This window comes from Plecotus auritus (genome assembly GCF_963455305.1).
Source record: "Plecotus auritus genome assembly, chromosome: 2".
Classification (NCBI taxonomy): Eukaryota; Metazoa; Chordata; class Mammalia; order Chiroptera; family Vespertilionidae; genus Plecotus; species Plecotus auritus.
In genome coordinates this window covers 27,138,598-27,161,638 of record NC_137771.1, presented here as the reverse complement: position 1 = coordinate 27,161,638, position 23,041 = coordinate 27,138,598, and the positions used below count along the sequence as shown (strand labels likewise).

Genomic DNA, 23,041 nt, shown 5'->3' with positions numbered 1-23,041 from the left:
ACTCGTTAAAAATAGAAATGCACATTCCAGAAAATTCAAGTGCACTTCCAGCTTATGTATGGGATGAAAACTCTTTAGGAGTAAACAAGAAATGGGTGAAAAATTGTAATTTATTGAAACTCAACTCAAAAAATATAAGATGCTGTAGTGTACAATATATTACACAAAGTACCCTCAGGTGCACATTCAAGTCAAGTAAGAACTCCATATCCCTAGCCCTCCCACCCTGGGATCTTAGTATTTTTTCCATATACAATCATGCACACTTAACTTGAAAAAGGAAGCCCAAATATATTTTTTGATGTATTAATTAGCACCAAACAAGAGTACAGTTCCATTTCTTATTTTTAATAAACAAAAAAACCCAATCAATAAACCAACTGGAGAGCTAATGGACTCAGCTGATAGTGCTGACATAGATATTATACATTCATGTAAATACACAGCCTAATCTACCTTAAACAATGGTATGGCTGGTTCTCAGCCTTTGTTCGAGTTGGCAATTGTCCCCATGTTGCAGTGTTGGAGCCAATGTGTTTTGAAAACAAAATTGCTATTTAGGAACTTCCTACACAAAGCTCATCTGTCTTTTTTGTTGGAAACAAGTCTAAAATTGGTGTGGAAAACTTAGATCTTTCAAGGACAACCACTGGCCGAAGATAATGAAGCTGTTTTAAGGCAAGCTCTCCACAGTCCGTTAATGCTTTGTCCAATACAACCCTCAGATTTTCCAAGGAAGGAACTGTTGTCTCAGCTACTATTAAAGGTGGGATTGCAGTCAGGTTCTCATGAATTGCAGAGTCACTGGAAGAATGAGGTATGTCAACTTCAGGGTTGTTGTCATTCACCATATTATTTACTGTAACAGTCCCTGCTAAGTCATTACTGGATTGTGAAGAACTACTTAATGTTAAGTGCTCTGAAGGCTCCCAGTCATCAAAATCATCTTCTTTCTCTTCACTTTCCTGAATAAACTTCAGAAATGAAGATTCAAATCCCATGGGTTTATAAGTCTTCAAATCAAATGATCTGGGATGTGGGTGCTTCCTAAAATTCTCTTTTGGGACATGGGTTGAAATTTTTACAGTGTCTTCTTGCCCTAAACTTTGCTGCCCACTTTCTGAGTCTTTGATCCTTGGTAAAGGCAGCTGGAAACTCGTGAAATAAGTCCCATTTTCAGTTCCATCAGGATCAGGTATGGAATTTTCTATTTTACATGGGAGAGGCTGAACTATATTACATTGTTCCAAAGAAGTGGTTTCTGAACTATGGCTGCATTTCAAAGTTCCTCTGTAAAGCAGGGTATCTGCCTCAAAAACTTGGTTGTTTTCTGTACATCCTTTCTGACCTTCATCCCTTTCACCTGGATGAAGGGAATCAGTGCTCTGGACAGATACACTATGGTCACCTGGGTAGTGGCTGTGCTTTATGTGCTCTGATTCACAGCTCCCATCTTCTTCTTTTTTAATATAGGGTTCTATTTCAGAAGGGGGTTCCTCCTTAATTTTGGTACCATACTTAACACAAATGACAAGATTTCCCATCTGTTGCTCTAAATAGGCACTACTCATCTGATGGGTACGTTTGTAATGCCTCACTATGCTACTCTCCAACTTCACCACAGATAAGCATCCTTGAACCATGCAGGGGTACTGTGTGTGCTCAGAATGTTCCACACACATATGGAGGGCTTCAGCTCTTGTTTTGAAAGTAATTGGAGCTTTCTTATCTTTGATTAAGCTACATTTTTTAGCCTTAGCATTAAATGACCTCCTGGTAGTCTGATGTTCATGCCCCTGAGTGAGAGTTGTTTGACATAACTTTTCACTCTTTAGTAGCCTTTCATTTGCCACTTTCTGGCTTCTAAACAGATCGTCATAATAGTCCTTATGTCGGTAATAGACATGTTGAGAATAATTACTGCGATGGGTGAAAATCTGGCCACAGCCATTAAGATCACAATGAATCTCATAATCTGACTGTATTTCTCCTTCAATATTATGCTGTTCCATCAAGTGGTGCTTCAACTTGCTGAATGTATAAAAAACAGCAGGGCACTGAGGCTGGTTACAGGAAAACCTTGCTGCAGATTCAGCATCAGAAAGCACTTTAGGCTCTTTAATATGGTCTAGATTATGAGAGTCAGTACAGTGCTTAGCAAGAGCTTTGGAACACAGGAAGCGTTTGTTACATTCTTTATATTTGCAAGCAAATATCTTTTTACATTTGACAAGTTCCCTTTTGGTTCTTGCTTTATCTTTCTCTAAACATAACTGTTCTTTGTTGTACTGATGTACAGTTCTATAATGGCGAATCAAGCCTTTTAGATTGGTGAATGAGGAGTTACAAGTTTTATGAATACAATGGAATGGTTTGTGGTATTTATTCAAAATATAGCAGAGGTTTCCTTTAGCAACAGTTCTCCTGCTACCTCTCCCCTCTCTTCCTTCTTGTTCTTCTCTATGGCAACCTATTGGTGATGAGATATCAGATGTTTTACTTTCTGTTTCTTCACAAGATGACTCCAAATCTGTTTCTGAACTGCATTCATCCTTTTTGGAATGACAGTGTGGCTTCTCAGGGTTCCTGTTGGGATCACCTCCAAGTTCAACAGAACAATCATCTTTCAACCTGTCTACTGAGCATGGGCCTTCATGATCACATTTTTCATTATCTAATAGTTTGTGAGTTACTCTGTCACTGCCAATTTGATGTTTATTTTTATAATGAATCCTAAGGTGTGTTTTTCTTGTAAATGACCTTTGGCAAATATGACACTGGAATGGAGAATATCGATGTTGAAACATGGTTAACTGGAGGACTTTTTCTTTTGAATAATTATGCTTTTTAAGATAATGCATCAACAAAGCCTCTCTGGTCACAAATTCATATTTGCATCCTTGAAGCTCACAGAAAAAAGGCTTAGCTGCCAACTGTGCAAGGTACTGACTTGGCATATTTTCATCTTGATTCTGAAAATTAAGGTCTGTGATAGATGAAACCGATTGAAGAGACTTAGCACCACTGGATGGGTACCCCTGCAATGACCCTGAGAAAGATCCATGTGTTATTGAGTTTTTCAAGCTTAAATGTTTCAAGCGCAACAGAAGTTCCAACATGGTATCCTCTGTACATGGCCTTTTAGAAGCACAAATGGAGGCTTCTGAAGAATAACCTTGATGTTCTCGTTTACATTTAGCATGAATATTGTGATCTAGACCTTCATCTGGGGAGTCACTGTTTGTGTCTGAGCTGGGTTTAGGCTCTGCATCAAACTTTACAGTTGTTTGACTGTGTTCATTACCCAAACAGGGAAAGAGATCTTTTGTCTTTTTGGGTTTAAAATGATATGGATGTACCTTTCGTAGATGCTTCTGCATCCCTCTTGCATTTTTGTACGTGGAACCACAGCCATCAAAACCGCAGGTAAACTTAGTCCCATCAAAACAAACTCTTACACTGGGACATTTTTCTTTTAAATTGGAGGACACAAAGACTTTCTCGTGAGATAATAATATATCCTGCATGGTTTCAGAGTGATCCAATGTGTCAATTAACTCTTCATTCATGGAAGCTACAGAGCTATGACTTAACTGATCACTAGAATTACTGTCACTATTTTCTTTCAGATTTTCTGCAGTTTCTATTTGAGAATTAGCTGATCCTGTACAGAAAAGGTCCTCAGGTAAATGTGATTTATCAGTTTGGTCAAGTAGATGGGGCTTTTCACCTGTTGCAGGCTCCTCAAGTTTCACTGATTTCTTCACATCTTCATTTGAACTTTCAACATTATGCATTAAGAGGTGATTCTGGTATTCAATTTTGGAATAATAGAACTTTTTACAGCCAACGAAGTTGCACGTGTAAGATGCATCCCTAAAGTGTTGTGCTTCGTGGTGGTAAAGCTGTCCCAAGTCACTGAAAACAATATTACAGCCATTTAATTCACATTTGTAACGCAGATCATCATGTTTTTGTTTATGGTTAAGTAGTTCATTCACTGATCCAAACCGAGCATAGCAATCTATAGATACACACATATAAGGTTGAGGACCACAATGCACTTGTTCATGCTCCCGCAGGTGAAATGCAGACATGAAATGTCGTCGACAATAAGTACATTTCTCTCTCCTATTTTTCATATCCAAGTAGTGCTTGGCATTTTCATCATTATTTTGGTGTTCAGCTTTAAGATGTACACTTAAGTACTTAAATTGCTTAAACACACGGGAACAGTCTGTGCCAGGACATGGATACAAATCTCTGTCTTGCAGGTGGCAATCTTCTAATTTGCTGAATGTGACATATTCATGAGACTCTCCTTTGGCTTGTTCATTTGATGACTGATTTTGCTCCAGGGCTGCAGAGGGACTCTTGGGACACATTCCCTTTTGAGACCCTTTCAACAGTAATTTCTTTCTAGAACGGTCCCTTCTGCTTGGTGGCATTTTAACATGTTCCATCACATGAGGAACAAATATTTCTTTTCTCTTGAACTTTTTAATACAAACTGGACAAGTGTAAATTCCATCTTCCATGTGCATCTTAGAATGATGAAGAATCCTGGCCTCTATACATTCCCGCTTACATAACAAACAGAAAAATTTATATTGAAGCCACCTCTGGTATCTTTCAGAAGAACCAATGGGTTTTTTATCTCTTTTCTCCTTGGGCTGATCTGTCAAATCTCTTCTTCTATATTGTTTATCTTCTTTACCTTCCTCATAGTCACTAAGAAATGACTCTAAAACATCTGTGTCATTTATAGACATTTCACAGCCACTTAGATCATCATCAGAATCTGAGGCTTCCTGTCCTAGAAGTTGGTGGCAGTGTCGTTTTAAAGTTTTCCAGTCCCAAAATTCAGGATCAAAAGGCCAGTGGGCTTTTAAAGCTAATAAGAGTTCACATCGGAGAGAATTTGGAACTGGTGCATTTTCTTCATCAAATTTTTGATCTGGTTGCAAATACAGTTCCTCCAGCATATTAAACCCATCCAAACTGGGTTCAATTAAGAATTCTGTAAGCTGACAGGCTCGTCTAACTTCTAAATCTTCTGGTAAAAGACAAGCAATTGTTTTACAAACTGATGCCTTCATTTCTTCATCTTCAGCTGATCTGAGTTGAAGAGCTCTGACACATAGTAAAATTGATACTCCAAGACCAGCATCTTGTGCCTACAAGGAAAGCAGGGAAGGAAAGTTATTATTTATTATAGAAAATTACATAAATTGCATATTAAAGCATCCCTAACTCTCAAGGAATTAACCTATGTGCCAAACATAAACAATAAAGGCACATGAATTCAAAGGAATTCAGGATAAATAAGGTCACCAAAGGATTAAAAAAAGGATTTACGTTGGGTACAAAGAATAGGGCTTGGGGTGGGAGGGGTAATGGGGGAATAAGGACACATATGTAACACCTTAATCAATAAAGAAATTAAAAACAAAAAGAATAGGGCTTAAATAAATGGGTGCAAGAAGAAACACATGTATGAGTGAGTCTAATATAGACTTAATCCAATGTAAAAAACGTGTCTTATGAATACTTGGGTATTTTCAAAACCTTGAGGCTAAAAATAAACGTTCTCCTCATCTCTTCCTAAAAGAATTAGTACTTTGAAGTTATAGATGTACTGAATCTCAAGCTTTCCATGGGAAAAAACAACAGAAATCAGAAAATCTCCCTATAGCATTAGGTTCTCAGAAACTAATAAAAAAATCAGGAAAAGTATCTGATAATTTGTAATAAAAGGCTAATGCATACAAGATGACTTTTTAAAATATTTTTATTGATTTCAGAAAGGAATGGAGAGGGAAAGATAGAAACATCAATGATGAGAGAGTATTATTGATGGGCAGCTTCCTGCACAACCCCCATTGGGGATGGAGCCTGCAACCAGGGCATGTCCCCTTGACCAGAATTGAACCCAGGACCATTCAGTCCACAGGCCGACACTCTATCCACTGAGCCAAACCAGTTAGGGGCAAGACGACTTTTTTATAGTAGGGGCTGAAATGGAATGGGAAAATAATCTGAGCAAAGAAAAGTGGGATCATATTGGCAGAGTAGCTTAAAATGCATTACTTAAGAGCATAGAATTTCGAGTTGGATTTTGACTGTTTTTAAACCCCAGATTCACTATAGTGACAAGTTCTTAACTCCTCTATGCCTCAGTTTCCTCATCTGTAGAATGATAATAGTGGTAATATTAGATATTCCTAACATTGCAATAAAACTGAATTAAGATAATATAAATTACTACAATGTTGGCACATAAATTAATATTCAACAGAATACCATGTGAAATAACTGAGGATAGCCCTAACCGGTTTGTCTCATTGGTCAAAGCATCGGCCTGCGGACTGAAAGGTCCCAGGTTTGATTCCAGTCAACGGCATGTACCTTGGTTGCGGGCACATTCCCAGTGGGAGGTGAGCTGGAGGCAGCTGATTGATGTATCTTTCTCATCGATATTTCTAACTTTCTATCCCTCTCCCTTCCTCTCTGTAAAAAAATCAATAAAATATATTAAAAAAAACTGAGGATAAATTCCACTGTTCAAGTCAGTAATTAATCTGCTAGACAAATTTTTCCAATGTTGGGCACCAGTCAAAATGCTGGAAACACAAAGAAATAACTGCCATAAATTTACAGAACCCTTAATACATCCTAAGCACTATTCTAAATAAGCTCTTTGCATACATTATCCTCAGTTTATAAAGTTGCCCAATGGCACTAGCTGGTGAGCAGAGGAGCAAAGATTTAAACTTAAAGCAATCTTTTTCCAGAGCCTGAGTTCTTAACCACTTCATAGCATAAACTGATTCCAAAACTTAACTGACTTCGCTATATCCCATGTGCTCTTAATCCAATACAATATGCCAAGCCACTCTTTGTTCCTTCAGCTTCTTGGTTTAATTTATGTATGTCCATCAATTTCTTCTAAATTCAGATCTACAATTCCACATCCTAATTCTAATTTATTCACCAATCCTTTAACAAGTAACTGCTTGGCATATCTATTCAGAATGTATAATATTTATTTCTAGGTGTTGGTTTGTGTATTTTTTAAGTATTCACACTGACTTCACAAATTTTACCATTTAATAAACAAGATTAGGCTGTTTAAAAAAAGGGGGGTGTTCCAAAAGACATTAAGTAATAATAATTTGTTGAGAATCCATGATTTAAAAATTTACTTAGCTTTTTCCAAGTCATCTGTGCTCTAATTTACAAATGATATTCTGATATCACATTATGCAATTTGTCAAGATTGGTCTAGTCCTGCCCTAGCTGGTTTGGCTCAGTGGATAGAGCGTCGGCCTGCAGACCAAAGGGTCCCGGGTTCAATCCCGGTCAAGGGCATGTATGGTGTGGTTGCAGGCTCCTCGGGCTCTGGCCTTGGCCCTGGTCCAAGGCAACCAATCGATGTGTTTCTCTCACATTGATATTTCTGTCTTTCCTCTCTCTTCCACTCTCCCTTAAAAAAAAAATCAATGGAAAAATATCCTCGGGTGAGGATTAACAACAAATAATAATAATAAATAAGTAAAAATTAAAAAAAAATTTGTCTAGTCCTAACTCTGCTGCAAACTAAGTGTATGATCCTTACAAATCACACATGTTTTGTACAACAGTAGTACCGTTATGTTTCACCAAAAGGGGCCCATGATCAAATGAATTGGATTTAAAATGATCCCTCTTCTTATACCTTCCACTTCAAAATATAATGACATCTACATGAATTCTGTCATACTATTTTGAAAGTCTTGAGACCCTGGATTCTCTAAAGTAATCCTTTCCATTTATGACTTTCTCAAGTCATAGAATTAAAGTTTAACTACTCTGAACACCTTTAAATAATAATCTGTCTTAAGCACTTTATTTCTAGAAAATTGAAAGCCCAGAAAATAAAGAGGTACTGTGACAAGGCCTTCTCCATTATACACTGTTGCTATCTGCAACAGACCTAATGCCCACACCAACTTTTCAGCATCATTATCCCTTTCCATCCCAAGGGCTATGTGACTGGTTGCTAGTTGTCTCCCGATATCCTTTCCCCTCCTCTTCTACAATAGATCACCTGCCGGGCCAGTGGGCTCAGTGGTTGAGCGTCCATCTATGAACCAGGAGGTCATGATTCGATTCCTAGTCAGGGCACATGCCCAGGTAGCAGGCTCAATCCTGCAGGAGGCAGCCAATGGATGATTCTCTCTCATCATTAATGTTTCTCTCTCTCCCTTCCTCTTTCTGAAAATCAACAGAAACATATTAAAAATAAAAAAATAAAAAGACAACATGATTTTTATCTGGTTATAAAGTCACCCAGAATAATATATCTACTAGCCTCCCTTGCAGCTAGATGTGGCTCTGTTTGTGTGTGTGTGTGTTGGAATGAGGAAAGGTGTGTCATAGAGTATGTTTTGTCCCCCACCTCCCTTCTTGCTATCTGGAATGGAGACATTATAGCTAGGATTGGATCACTTTTTATTTATTCAAATCATAAGAGAAAGTTTTTTTAGGAAGTTACAGAGGTAGTCGAAGTGAGCCAGCTGGGCTTCATAGGCTCAGTAAACAAGTTACAGAAGCAAAAGAAGGGCCTTTGGAGCTTAGGAGAGAGAAAGGCAAAGGTAATGTGTCTGGGGGGTGAGGGGGGGGGGTGAGGGTAGGGAAGGGAAAGTTTTGAGTGTGCTCCCAAGCTGGAGAGAGCACTTTGGAATAATTTTTAGAATATGAGATGGAAGTTATTTATTGATGAAGACAAAAGGAATCTGAGTTTCTGATATGTGGAGCCACTGAAAGCAACCCTGGCCTGTCTACCTGGATTATCTACCTACATGAGAGAGGGAGGAACTTCTATCTTTTTTAGACTACTACTATTATGGGATTTCTACCATTCACAGAACTAGATCAAAATCGATTTAGGTTAGGTTAGCCTCTCTCTTTTAAAAAGATAGAAACAAGTTTCTCCATTTGAAAGAAACTCTACGCTCACTCCCCTTCCATATACCAGTTGATCTTTACTATCCTTTAGACCAAATATCATAAATAGGGTTATAGTAAAAAGTATCCTAGACTGGGATTAAGAGGAATGGGTTCAGGTTATACAGATGTACATCAAATTCCTGGGTCTGAGTTAGAAACCCACTATTCCTAATCCTCTAGCAATTCTTGTGGTAAGCAGAATTCTAAGAAGGCCATCAGTGATTCTAAGAAGGCCCTCATCTTTGTATAATCTCATTCCCTTGAGTGTAAGTGGAACCTGTAAATATGATGAGATTTTATTCCCATGATTGTATTATGTTATATGGCAAAAGGCTTCTGCAGATGTAATTAAGATCCCAATTCAGTTGATCTTTAGATGGAATACCTAAGTGAGCTTGACCTAATCACCTGATATCTTTAAATGTAAGTCTGGAAGTCAGATGGAAGAGGTCAGATTTGAAGGAGGAGGATTCTTAGTGCTTTTCCTGGCTCAAAAATAAAGGCATGGAATGAGGGAGGTTTCTAGGAGCTGAAAACAGACTATGGCTGATATCCTTCAAGAAAATTAGGACCTGAATATAGTCAACAATTAAGAATGAGCTTAAAAGCAGATTTTCTACAGCACATCCAGATAAAAACAGCCTGACCAAACATCTCAATCTCACCCTTGTGATACTCTACGCAGTGAACCTTGCCACACTGTGCTGGACTTCTGTACTACAAAACTGTAAGCTGATAAATTGGTGCTGTTTTAAGTGCTAACTTTGTGGTAATTTTTAATGTGGCAATAGAAAACTAACATTTTCCTTAAAGATTAAAAAACAAAAATTTTAAAAGGCCAGTTGTAATACTAAATTTTTAAAATAAGGTAAATTCTATAACTACTTGAACATGTTCTTTCTGTGATAGGAGACATAACTTCATTCACAGTGATTAGAAATAATTATCACCTAACTTATTTGACCATGAATTTGCTTCTGACAATTGTTTTAACCTTTTTCTATCTTCACTGGAGGAAACTAGATCAACATATTTCAAATAAAGTAAGGATATGGAATGATGCATTAAAGGAGATAGGGAATATCAAAGATACAACTGCACCTTGACTTTAGTATAATAACAATCCTTGGGAATTGTCAAAGAAGTAACCCATAAAACATACCCATTATAGATATGGATATATTAAGAACTAAATAATGAAAAGATAATAAAAACAAAACAAAAATAGAGAATAGCATAAGACTCACCTCAAACTTCTAGGCTAGTAGTCATAGCGTATAGGATGAGGCAAAAGTAGGTTTACAGTTGTTCATACGGAAAATAGCGTAGTAATTAATACAAGATGTTGCACACTCACAACTTTTGCCCCACCCTGAATATATATAAGGCTTAACTCAAAAAACACGGTTTTTATATATGGCAATTCAATTCATTTTTGGAAATATTTACTTCCTAAAAATATCTAACTTATTTCCTATTTGCACAGAAGTTTGTAATTTGTGTCAATTTGATTCTGGAACTGTTCTATTACTCCAAATCCCAGAAAAATGTATCATTACATCTTCAAGAAGCTGGAAATGCAATTACATTTTCTTCATTTATAATTATTATGTTAATTTGCAAACAAACATGCCTTATAATTATTATGTTAATTTGCAAAATATATAGAACACTATTTTAGGAAAAGTAGGTGTAGGGTGATTGAGGTGACAGCAAAGAAACATAATCTTCCTTTCCTCCAATGGTCTATCACATCAAATTACTATTTTCCATTAAAACAAAGGTCAATCTTCAGAAACAGTTAAGATATATCCAATTTCATAACTGTATTAAACCCCAATATTCTTCATTTTTCCTTATTTAAAAGGAGTTGCCTGTGAGTTATCTCCCACCTCATTTCTTCCCTCCAAGACAATCAGCATAAAAAGCATAAATTACTCACTTCAGTCTGTACAACTCTAATGAGGCAAAATAAATGCTGCTGTGTTTTAGCTATGACACCAAACTGACGACAGCGCTCCAAGAAAGTGTCTATAGAAGGGTCAATTCTTCTTTGCAGTTTACTCCAAAAGAGAGTCAATTCCCTATAAAACAAAAAATTAAGGTAAAACACTTAAAGCAACTGGTATTTGCTATAAACCTCTCCACCCCATTTTTGGAATGTCATGATGTACCCCGCCAGCATCGAACTATGAACCAGGAGTTCAAGGTTCACTTCCCCATCAGGGCACATGCCCAGACTGCAGGCTCGATCCCCAGGGTGTTCATGAGGCAGCTGATCAATGATTTTCTCTCATCACTGATGTTTATCTCTCACTCCCTCTCCCTTCCTCTCTGAAATCAATAAAAGTTTATTTTTAAAAAATAATCAACCAATGAATGCATAAATAAGTGGAACAACAAATTTCTCTCTCTCTCTAGTCAATAAAATAAATGTGTTTAAAATTAAGTGACTGCTTTTATTATCATACCCAACTTTACTGTCATATTTTTACAAATATCTCTTGTCAAAAATACCACTTAAAAAAAAGTCTTTGTAAAATAATAGAAGGGTAAAAAAAGTTTCCAAAATCTTAAATTTTAGATTATATTTCTCTTTGAATTGCTTTGAAGGAGCTTACTTTTAACAAAATGTGAAGTGATTTTAAGATTTTCTTTTCTCATTATAGCTCCTTGGGAGGCCAATAAGAGGGAAATCCCTATTAATCCTTTCCTGCTACGGGGGAACAGCACTAATCCTAGAGCCACTAACATCTTTAGAAGGGCTAATGGTAGCAGAGTAAAGAGAAGAAGAAAAAGTATGGGTCACTATAAAAGGGAAGCTTTATCAGGGTTATTAAAAGAACTGTTGACTGTAGTTTTAAAAATAGTTTATAACACATCCCATATGTGATAATGTATTCTTTGCACTGAAAACCTAACTATAACTAGCAGATAGTTTTCCATTAGAGGCAGAGGTTAACTGTGAGAAGAAAAATAAGAGTTTGTTCTTCAAGTGACTATATCTGTTTTACTGAAGGTAAAAATCTCTAATCTCTAACGCATAAAAAACAACCACCTATATTTGATTTAGTAATCAAAAACCTCACTGCTTCGCCCTGGCCGGTGTGACTCAGTGGTCAGAGATGGACAAAGGTTTGATTCCCAGTTAAGCGCATGTACCTGGGTTGCAGGAGGCAATGATGTGTCTCTCACATCAATGTCCGTCCACCCTCCCTCGCCCCCCTCCCTACCTTCCATTCTAAAAATCAATGGGAAAAAATCTTTTGGTGAGGATTAACAACAACAAAAATAATAACAACAAAAAACCTCACTGCTACTTAATCATTTTTTAGATATCATCCACAATGATTATTACAAAATATATTTTAAGCCCCTATCCCACATAACTTTGGCATAGGGACTTGGTGGTAAAGACTGCCATTTGAATTAGTCAAAAATCCTTGGCTTGAATCTCAGCTCTACCATGTTAGCCCTAAGACCTTGAGCAATCACAAGACTTCTCTCTCTAATCTCTCTGATCTTCCACTGTAGTCACAAGTAATATTTCTACATAAAATAGTAAACAAAAAGAAATATAGTGATATACAAAATGCTAATAACATAAAACTATGCAAATATACAGACACTCCAGAGGGAGATGAAGGCTAAAGTGTACAAAAGAGTTTATTAAGTTTTTCTATAAACAAAATGCTCATTTCAACTTCAGGGCATCTTTAGTTTCTAAAATACTCAAGGCTCCTCTAATTAAGGTAATGCACAAATCCAACCTATTCTTTGAATTAAAGCTCAAATACTTTTCTTAAACACTGGTGTACAGTGAAAATCTTTTTCTAACCTCCTATAACATTATCCATACCACTAATCTGATTTTTTATTGACAGACTCTTGCATTTTAGAGGTTTCATATGTATCAGGTTTGTATTCTGACCTAAATAGACTCAATACAGTTAGAATGAAAGAACCATGGGTGACACCTACTGTTTCCTTTTTAACAACTAAGTTCTCAGTAGGCAAACAAGATATAAAATGGAATTAAAACCAAAATAATGCAATTCTGCAATATAGTACACCAAAGTTGGGAAAGAAATTACTATTCAAATGGATTACCTTCTCTAGTGCAAGTCTGACCTAAAAACCTAGATAATGAGTAGGTTTCCACATAAGAGGAGGAAAGTGACTACAGAAGATATAATAAATGTAAAGGAAAACAACCTAACACCAATATGTTTCATAGTGCCATAGTTTTATCTTCAAAGAAAAAGGCACATATTAGAGTTAACAACCCTCTATGGGATGACAAAGATAAGCTCAAACTTTTTACCCTTTTATTTTTGGACCCTTTCAGAAAAGATTAAACCAATGATATTAATTAAATGGGTTAGCTTATAAACAAAATTTTATTCCCAAGTCATCATTTAATTTGTTTAGACTTTAAATTTGAAACAAACCAATGTTTTACATAAACCCTAAATGCTGTACTATGCACTAACAAATAAAGGGAATAAAAAGTAAATATACTTACCAAGAACAATATACATTTGCAGTTTGGAGCTGTTGGGTAAGGTAAGTTGTACAAAGAACAAATGCTGTGTTATCCTGACCCTCGGATTCCAGATTACATATGATGTCTAGTATTTCCTTGCAGTCGACCTTTGCAATCTATCAAAAATGAGATGAGTAAGTAAAAAAGAAAATGGTGACTTTCCTGTACACTTTGTTGTATAAATGTAAAGCTTCCATTTTGGTAATTGGTGAGGCAAGAATTAGATAAAATTTTCTTCTATGACCTAATGGCTGAGTTTTATAGAATGAAATATTTTATGTAAGAGAACATTAAGCAGAGAAGAGAATAGATACTATAAGAAGTTCCACTGCAGTCCCAACATGATAAAAACATTTTAGTACAGTTAAGAAAAATTACTCATGAACATTGCTACTATCTAAATGAGTCAAATTATGTAGACTAACTTCAGATTATTTTCAGCTGAAGTACCATCATATTCCCCATTTTTTATTTTGTTTTCAATCTTATTCAAGTTGCTCCAATTACAGATAGAAAAATAAAGGGCTTACCCTTGCTGCCAGTAGGGCTAGAGGAAGACAACTGAGAAACTGTTTTAAATATAAATGCTGTATTAACATTATCATTTTTTCATATAAATAAGGAAAAAATATTGTGGGTGAGTTTTTCAAACTGAAACATATCTTTTTCATTTACACTATTTATGGGAATCTTAAAAAACAAACAAACAAGAACCACCTCTGGGCAAATCAGTAAAATTTTCTAGGGCTTTTTTTATATATTGACTAGTGGCCTGGTGCACGAAATTTGTACGGGGAGGGGGGCCTGTCCCTCAGCCCAGCCTGCACCCTCTCCAATGTGGGACCCCCTGGGGGATGTCCGACTGCCCGTTTAGGTCCGTTACACAGGGAACGGGCCTGAACCGGTAGTCGGACATCCATCTCGCAATCCGGGACCGCTGGCTCCTAGCTGCTCACCTGCCTGCCGGCCTGCTCGCCCCCAACTGCCCCGCCTTGCCGGCCTGATCATCCCCAACTGCTCCCCCTGCTGGCCTGCTCGCCCCAAACTGCCCCCCCCTGCCGGCCTGCTTGCCCCCAATTGGCCTCCCAGGCCAGCCTGATCACCCCCAACTGCCCTCCCCTCCTGGCCTGATCTCCCCTAACCGCCTTTGCCTCAGCCCCGCTTTGTCTGGAAGGATGTCCAGAAGGTCTCCTGGTCTAATTAGCATATTACCCTTTTATTAGTATAGATAAAATAGGAGAATAAAACCTCTAAAGATCCTTTCTCTCTACTTTATCATGTCCCTGCCTTAATAAGCAGAATGTAAAGAACATAATCTATTTCATGACTGTTTCAGTATTATAAATGGTCGGGGCGAGTGCAGGAGGCAACCAATCGATGTGTTTCTCTCACATCGATGTTTCTGTCTTTCCCTCTCTCTTCTACTCTCTAAAAGATCAATGGAAAAATATCCTCAGGTGAGGATTAACAAAACAAAAAAAAGAAAGAAACATCAATAATGAGAGAATTATCCATGGGCTGCTTCCTGCATATGCCCCCTACTGGGAATTGATCCTGCAACCTGGGCATGTGCCCTGACCTGGAATCAAACCAGGACCTCCTATTTCATAGGTTGATGCCCAACCACTGAGCAACACCAGCTGGGCAATTTTGTTGTTGTTCTTTTTAAATATGGTTCCTAACCCTAAGGTTTATGGATTATTTTAAATAATATATTGTGGCAACTTTGGAAATGTGATTCCCCCATCTCTTTAGGGTTTGTTATTGTTACTATTTATTTAGTGACTTTCCTGGAATAATTCTGTTAAAGTCTATATACTTTGTCATGTGTGGCCACTATAAGTCTTTGCTCAGTTTGCTTAATGGTCAGCTACATATTCAACATATTCAGATTTGTTTAAATGCCTTGAACAAGTAGGTCTCTCTGCTTTTGACAAGCAGCTCTGTGTTTGTGTTAGGGCATGCTTTCAACATATCAGTAGGCAGTTTACAACTCTGCTTTGCCCTTAATTTCCTAGTTGTATAGAGCCCCAAGTTAAACAAGAGGTGAGGGATTAGGGCCTTCTTGGGTCATTCCTTAGACACATAGTCCTGTACATGCATGTTACTTTCCAGAATCCTATGAATATATGAGGTTTTCAAAGTCCCAGTTTTTCTTCTTAAGTTTTTGACCAATCTCTTGTTAACCTGACTAGTTGGTAATGCCTCCTCAGACAACTGTCATGTTAATAAGTTATCACTAATTTTTTTGACACATGTTCTGAAGACAGAGGTTTTGGCAGAGTAAACTTTTTTAAAAAATATATATTTTTATTGATTTCAGAGAGGAAGGGGGAGGGAGAGAGAGAGATAGAAACATCAATGACAAGAGAGAATCATCAATCGGCTGCCTCCTGCATGCCCCCCACTGGGAATTGAGCCTGAAACTCGGGCATATGCCCTTGACCAGAATCGAACCCGGGACCCTTCAGTCCGCGGCTGACGCTCTGTCCACTGAGCCAAATCAGCCAGAGCCAGCGTAAACTCTTGAGTCAAATAAAGACAAGTCCTGAGAATGGAGCTTTTTAGAAAATTGCCAGATATGTCAAAGAGCGACAAGTCACCAGGGATGGGCTTTTGCAGAGTTCCAAGACCATTCTGCTGCTTTCTTGAGTGGCTGCTAGGCTGCTGGTTTTTACAGCTACCGGAGTTTCAAAGCTGCTGTCAAGGTTACTGTGATGTTGGTAGGGGACAGGTGGGAAGCAGGTAAAGTTAAAATGCCACCAAGCTTGCTGTTCTTACTGAAATTCATCTGTTTTTCTTGACTAAAACCTCCTAAGATTGTGGTAAGTCATTATGTAATTTCCAGAGTTCTGAAAAAGTAAATCTCATCCACTCTCTGATTTCAAATGCTGATGACTTGGAACTCTTAATTTCCAGCTCAGACCTCTCCCCTAAATCTCACATTGTGTGACTGCTCTCTGCTGCTCCTCTTCTTTGTGTTATTTATCTTTGTATCCCCAGTGCCAAATAAAATCGTCCAATGAATATATGTTAAATGGTTGAAAGGCATGTCTATTATTTCTTACAATAACAAGTGAGTTTAAAATTATGTCAAAATAAAATGTCTAATTTTATTATTTAAAAAAAGATCACCTTAGCTATTGTAAAAAATGAACTGTGGGGACAAGAATAGATGCAATTATTAGACTTTCATGATAATCAGCCAACTAAACATCAACAGTGGCATAAGAGAAGGTGGGTAAAGTATATTTTTCTTCCTCCGTTATTTTCATGCTTAGGCTTCCAACGTAATCTAGTATTCTGGCCAGTGACATAACTGAAATATTTTCAATCTAAAACAGTGGTTTTCAATCTAGAACTTTCCTGACCCATTCTGAGATATAATACAAATAATTTGTTTATAATAATATATTTTAAAAACTGAAACTGCTAAATGTCTTTTCAAAATGGAATTGAAGTGGATTTAATTATCCATATAAAAGATTCCTGTCACATGCACCCTTAAAGTAGGAGAAAGGTAGGAGTTTATAGTTAACAAGCCTATATTTCATGTAAACCTAGGCCTATCTTTGGGAGAGTTAAGTTCACAGACATCACTTGAAAAAAGAATTCTAAACATCTGGCTTCTTTTAAACTGTAGCAATACCACAGACCATCACTACATTGAGTGGTACCATGTAGGTTTCTACCCGCCCCCCTCTTTTTTTGGCTGTTAGCTGCCCTCCCAGCTGGAGCTCTGCTTGGCTTTGGAGAGGAGCAGGTAAGGATAAAAAGGACAGCAAGGCTGAGGGCCAAATGCTGGGACTCATAATTCATAGAGACTCATAGGACTGGGGACACCTCCAGAAACAAGAGGCTAGGAGACAGGATAGGGGCTGGCTGACCGGAAGGAAGAGACTGGAAGTGCGGGGGGTGGTATTTGCTTGGATGACTGGCAGATGAAGGAAGAGGTTGAGGGAGGGTGTTTGCTTGGATGACTGGAAGATGGAGGGGTAAGGACAAAGATTACTGCTGGGAGGAAGACAGAGCTGGGGGAAATGTGTCAAGAGGGCAGCAAGGTCCCTCAAAGGAAGGAAGCCAGGGTACATAAGAACAGGAAAGGGCTTGGGGAATTGATTAAGCTCAGCTCGGATCCCTGTGCCTTTCAGGCGCTCTGGAAGATGGAAGGCTCCAGAGTGGGGCACTGAGGAAAGTTGGGCAGGGCCCAAGGCCCAGGGTGGCTAGAGGAGATAAGGTGGCCAAGAAGCCAGTGGGTGATCCACATCAAAGGCAGCATAGAGACCTCCCCGGTAGTCTGTAGTCAAAGAGAATGCAGTTGATGGGGGTGGGGTGGAGGCCTTCCACAAGGGCACATATAAGTTTTTTGAAGCAATAAATGGCCATTGATTCTTCTAGTTAAATCCAATGGCTGTGTGTATCTAAGAGAAACTTATAATGTCCTACTGAATTTTTGAAACTGATGTCTAACTCTCCAAAATGACTGCACCAGTGTAATCATACATCAACCAAAATACTCACACGTAACCCATGAAAGTGAGACTAGATGTGAGATCCAGAGACATACTAAGTCATGGGAAGATGCCTCTTCAAAGCAATTAAAAAAAAACATACCTCTGGTCTAGCCGGTGTGGCTCAGTGATTGAGGGTCAACCTATAAACCAGGGGGTCACGGTTCAATTCCCAGTCAGGGCACATGCCTGGAGCTCAATACCCAGTAGGGGGTGTGCAGGAGGCAGCCACTCAATGTTCCTCTCTCATCATTTCTCTCTCCCTCTTCCTTCCTCTCTGAAATCAATAAAAATATGTATATTTTAAAAAGACCTCTGCTTTAAAAGATAAAATATTTAAATAGACAAATTCTCAATTTCTTCAGAATGCCTTTTTACCTTTGGTGTATTTTTTTTTTTTTAAATATATTTTATTGATATTTTACAGAGAGGAAGGGAGAGGGATAGAGAGCTAGAAACATCGATGAGAGAGAAACATCGATCAGCTGCCTCCTGCACACCCCCCACTGGGGATGTGCCCGCAACCAAGGTACATGCCCTTGACCGGAATCGAACCTGGGACCCTTCAGTCCGCAGGCCGACGCTCTATCCACTGAGCCAAACCGGTTTCGGCTACCTTTGGTGTATTTTTGAGTACATCTCATTCCCTATATGATCATAATGGTAAAATAAAATTAATTGAATTTTAATTTTAAATTTAATTATACACTGTTATTATTCCTTGATCCGGATCCATCTTAATCTTCTTTCTTATTTAAAATACACCTAGAGCCCTAACCGGTTTGGCTCAGTGGATAGAGAGTCGGCCTGTGGACTGAAGGGTCCCAGGTTCGATTCCGGTCAAGGACATGTACCTTAGTTGTGGGCACATCCCCAGCAAGGGGTATGCAGGAGGCAGCTGATTGATGTTTCTCTCTCATTGATGTTTCTAACTCTCTATCCCTCTCCCTTCCTCCCTGTAAAAAAAAAAATCAATAAAATATATTAAAAAAAAAAAAAAAACCACCTAGAATTTCTAAGTTCGTGTTTACTTTTACTTCTACTCCCAAACTGAATTCCCAATGGGTCCTGTTTAAATGTATTTGCTCTGTTTATCATTTATACCTAGTGACTGTGTCAATTCCCAACAGTATTAGACTGGTGAGTAAATTAGGCCCTTTGTCTATTCCTTTTCCCATCAAGAGAAGAAACAAGCCTTTGCTACTGTGGCTATTAACCATATTAAACACTGAAGATATAGTTCATTCAGGGACCAGGACTGAAATGGTCACCTACCCTAACTATGTCAAGAACTTTGCTGACAGATTTCTTGGTTCTTCATAATAATAGAAGTGCTTCATGTTTAAAACATCATTATCCTTCACACTGTATGTAGAAAACTTGATCTTTTTTTTTTTTTATTGTTTGAAGTATTACAAATAGTAGTACATATGTCTCCTTTTTTTTTTCCCCAGTGACCTCCCCCGAGCCTCCTCTACCTGAAAACTTGATCTTTGCAAGGATTTTTTTAAGTAGTGAAAAAAAAAAAAAAAATAGGAAACATCCACTTGGGACACTGGGCCATGGCCAAGTCTGTGACCTTCATTAAAATCTTTTCATATGTAAAATTAATAACAATGTCATCGCATTCAATTCTAAATGGAAGTACTTACAAACTAGAACTTGAAAATTCCATGGAGTTCTGAATTTGGGGTTCTGAATTTTGGCTTTCAAGCTGACCCTATCAATTCTTAATTGTATGTGTCTTCCCCAGCAGAGGTTTCCCATTACACACATCTATTACTGTGATACCCACAGGTGCCAAATATAAGTACTTGTATTCCCACCTGTTGCTCAAGTTAATTTGACTCTTCTGAACTCAACTGAAGTAGATGGCAAAATATGTGTATAACTCTTCTACCTTAGAACATATGCTGATTTTAAAGTAATGACACTAGTGATTCATTAGTATTTTTGCAAAGCAACTTTTAAAGATTCTTTTTGCCCTAGATGGAGGGAGGGAAGGAGAAAGAGAGGAGAGAGGAGAGAGGAGAGAGGAGGAAAGGGGGTGGGGGGGGGAAGGGGGAGAGGGAGAGGGAGGGAGAGAGGGAGAGGGAGGGAGAGAGGGAGAGAGAGGGAGAGAGAGGGAGAGAGAGGGAGAGAGAGGGGGGGAGAGAGAGAGAGAGAGAGAGAGAGAGAGAGAGAGAGAGAGAGAGAGAGAGAGAGAGAGAGAGAGAGGAGAGAGAGAGAGTTATCTCTATGTGAGGGTGTAACATCAATCAGCTGTCTCCTGCATGACCCTAGCGGGTATGAAGCCCGCACCTGAGCATGTACCAGCCAGAGCTGTTCTGCTACTTTTGAGGAGAATAAAACGTAGGGAGCAACAATGAAAGCAAGTACATCAATTTGGAGGCTTCTGACTTCATCTTTTTATCCCCAATGCCTAAGATAGCACTTGGTATACAAACCCTTAGATATTTAACACCTAGGCCAATATTTATTATCACTTATATCTTTATTATTATTTTTTAAATATATTTTTATTGACTTCAAAGAGGAAGGGAGCGGGAGAGATAGAAATAGAAACATCCATGATGAGAGAGAATCACTGACTGGCTGCCTCCCGCACGCTCCACACTGGAGACCGAGCCCGCAACCCGGGCATGTGCCCTTGGAATTGAACCTGGAACCCTTCAGTCCAAAGGTCGACGATCTATCCACTGAGCCAAATCAGCTAGGGCAGTGGTCAGCAAACTGCGGCTCGCGATCTGCGGTTTGCCACTCTGTTGACTAATGAGTTTGCCGACCACTGACCTAGACTCTCGATTCCAATAATTACAGGCTGTTGTTGTTCCTTGTGATTAAGGCTCTATCCCAGTGGTCGGCAAATTCATTAGTCAACAGAGCGGCAAACTGCGGCTCGCGAGGCGCATATGGCTCGCGAGCTGCAGTTTGCCGACCACTGGGCTAGGGCATCACTTATATCTTTAATATAATATACTCAGGTATGAATCTCAACATAATCACTTTAAGCTCTGTGACCAATGTATATTATTTAATCTGAGCCTCAGCTTCCTCACCAATAAAATGGAGCTAACAGTTATTGTGAGGGTTAAATGTGACAATGTATATAAGCACTTAGCCTAATGCCTAATACATAGTAAGGACTCAAAAAATGGTGGCTGGTTATTCACTACCCATTTCCCCACCTTTAACATTGAGAATATAGTTGGAAGACAACTGACTTCATTCAAAAGGAATCAGAAAAAGAAATAAAGCTCCTAATATTAGGAATATCGGGAGCTTAGTTATGGACATGTTAAGTCTGAGATGCTATTAGCCATACAAGCAGATATAACTAGGCAGTTGGATTTATAAATCTGGAGTTCAGAGGAGAGAAATGGTCTGGAAATTAAAACATTTGGGATTTAAACCGTAATTGGTACTTACCATCTTAAGTCTAGATGAGATAATCGAAAGAATAAGTGTAGACAGAAAAGAGAGAATACTCAAAAACAGAGTCCTAGAGTAGAACTGAGAAAGAGCAACCAATCAGGTAGACATAAAACCAAGAGAGTGTGGTAAACCAGAACCAAGTGGAAAAACTGTTAGAAGTTTAAAAGACAAAGTTAAGAAGTTAGACTGAATAAGATGAAAACTGAAAATGCTTCATTGGACTTAGTGATGTGGTAAACTGGCAGGGGTGAACACCATATTAGAAAGTGTTCAAGGATAAAAATGTTAAACAGTAAATTTAGACAATTCATTCAAGAAATTACCTCAAAAGGCCAGGAGAGAAATGGGGTGGTAGCTGGAAGAGGAAGTGTAATCTTAAAATTTATTTTTTAAAGATAGAAAAATAAACAACATAAATCATGGCGAGATAGATATAGCAGGGGTTGAAATTGATGATTCAATAGAGAAAAGAACTGCTGCTGGAACTGCTGTTGAGGGAGAAGAGCATATGGGATCTGATAGTGAAGTCAAGGGGAATGACCTAAGCTAGAAGAACAGATATGTCCTTAGTAACAAAAGAGAAGCTGTATATGCATAGATGCAGGCAGGTGAATAGATGTCATGGAAGGAGCTTTTGGAAATTCTCTTATAACTGCCTCCATTTCCTCAGAAAAATAGAAAGTTCATAAACAGAGTGACATGGGACACAAATTATAGTATAGGTTTGAAGAGGAAGAAAAAGTATGAAATAGTAATCTAAAACAGTGGAAGAATAATAAAGAAATATAGTGATTTAAAGTATAACTTAGTTGGCAGATGTTTCTCCACACAAGTTTGGCATCACTGATGTAAGTTAAGATAAAGAGTTGGTGGAGCCCTAGCCGCTTTGGCTCAGTGGATAAAGTGGCTAAGAGTGTTGGTCTGGCTCTAACCGGTTTGGCTCAGTGGATAGAGCGTCGGCCCGCTCAGACAGAAGAAGGGTCTCAGGTTCGATTCTGGACAAGGGCATGTACTTGGGTTGCAGGCTCGATCCCCAATAGGGGGGCGTGCAGGAGGCAGCTGATGGATGTTTCTCTCTCATCGATGTTTCTAATTCTCTGTTCCTCTCCCTTCCTCTCTGTAAAAATCAATATTTATTTTTAAAAAAGTGTGTTGGACTGCGGACTGAGGTGTTCTGGGTTTAATTCCGGACAAAGGGCATTTGCTTGGGTTGCAGGCTCAATTCCCAGTGGGGGGTGTGCAGGAGGGAGTCAATAAAAGATTCTCTTTCATCATTGATGTTTCTCTCTCTCTCTCTCTCTCTCTCTCTCTCTTCCTCTCTGAAATCAATTAAAAAAATTTTTTTTAAAAAGGAGTTGGTGGAAATTCAGGGACTCAGGATACTGGTTAGTCAAATAAGTACAGGTAAGGGAGAGATCAGCAGAGGAATTGAAGGTGTATGCAAGAGAATGATAACTGACTGGCTATGGAAAAGTGAAGTAAGGAGGGAAGTGAGAGCATGTTGAGGATGAGGGAGAGTGACAAGGTGACAGGATGAATTACTGGTCCTGGTGGAATC

General features: G+C 38.4%; 1 protein-coding gene across 2 annotated transcripts in view; it reads right to left on the bottom strand.

Annotated features, from left to right (window-relative positions):
• Positions 1-327: 327 nt before the first annotated feature.
• RLF (RLF zinc finger) overlaps positions 328-23,041 on the bottom strand; it is a 69,043-nt gene continuing 46,329 nt past the window's right edge. For both annotated transcript variants that reach the window (XM_080654451.1, XM_080654452.1), the window contains 3 exons: positions 13,517-13,653; positions 10,934-11,075; positions 328-5,177 (listed from right to left, as the gene is read on the bottom strand). In XM_080654451.1, coding sequence (XP_080510577.1) covers positions 558-5,177; positions 10,934-11,075; positions 13,517-13,653 — 4,899 coding nt within the window. In that variant the 3' untranslated portion in view covers positions 328-557. The remainder of the gene's footprint in view (positions 5,178-10,933; positions 11,076-13,516; positions 13,654-23,041) is intronic.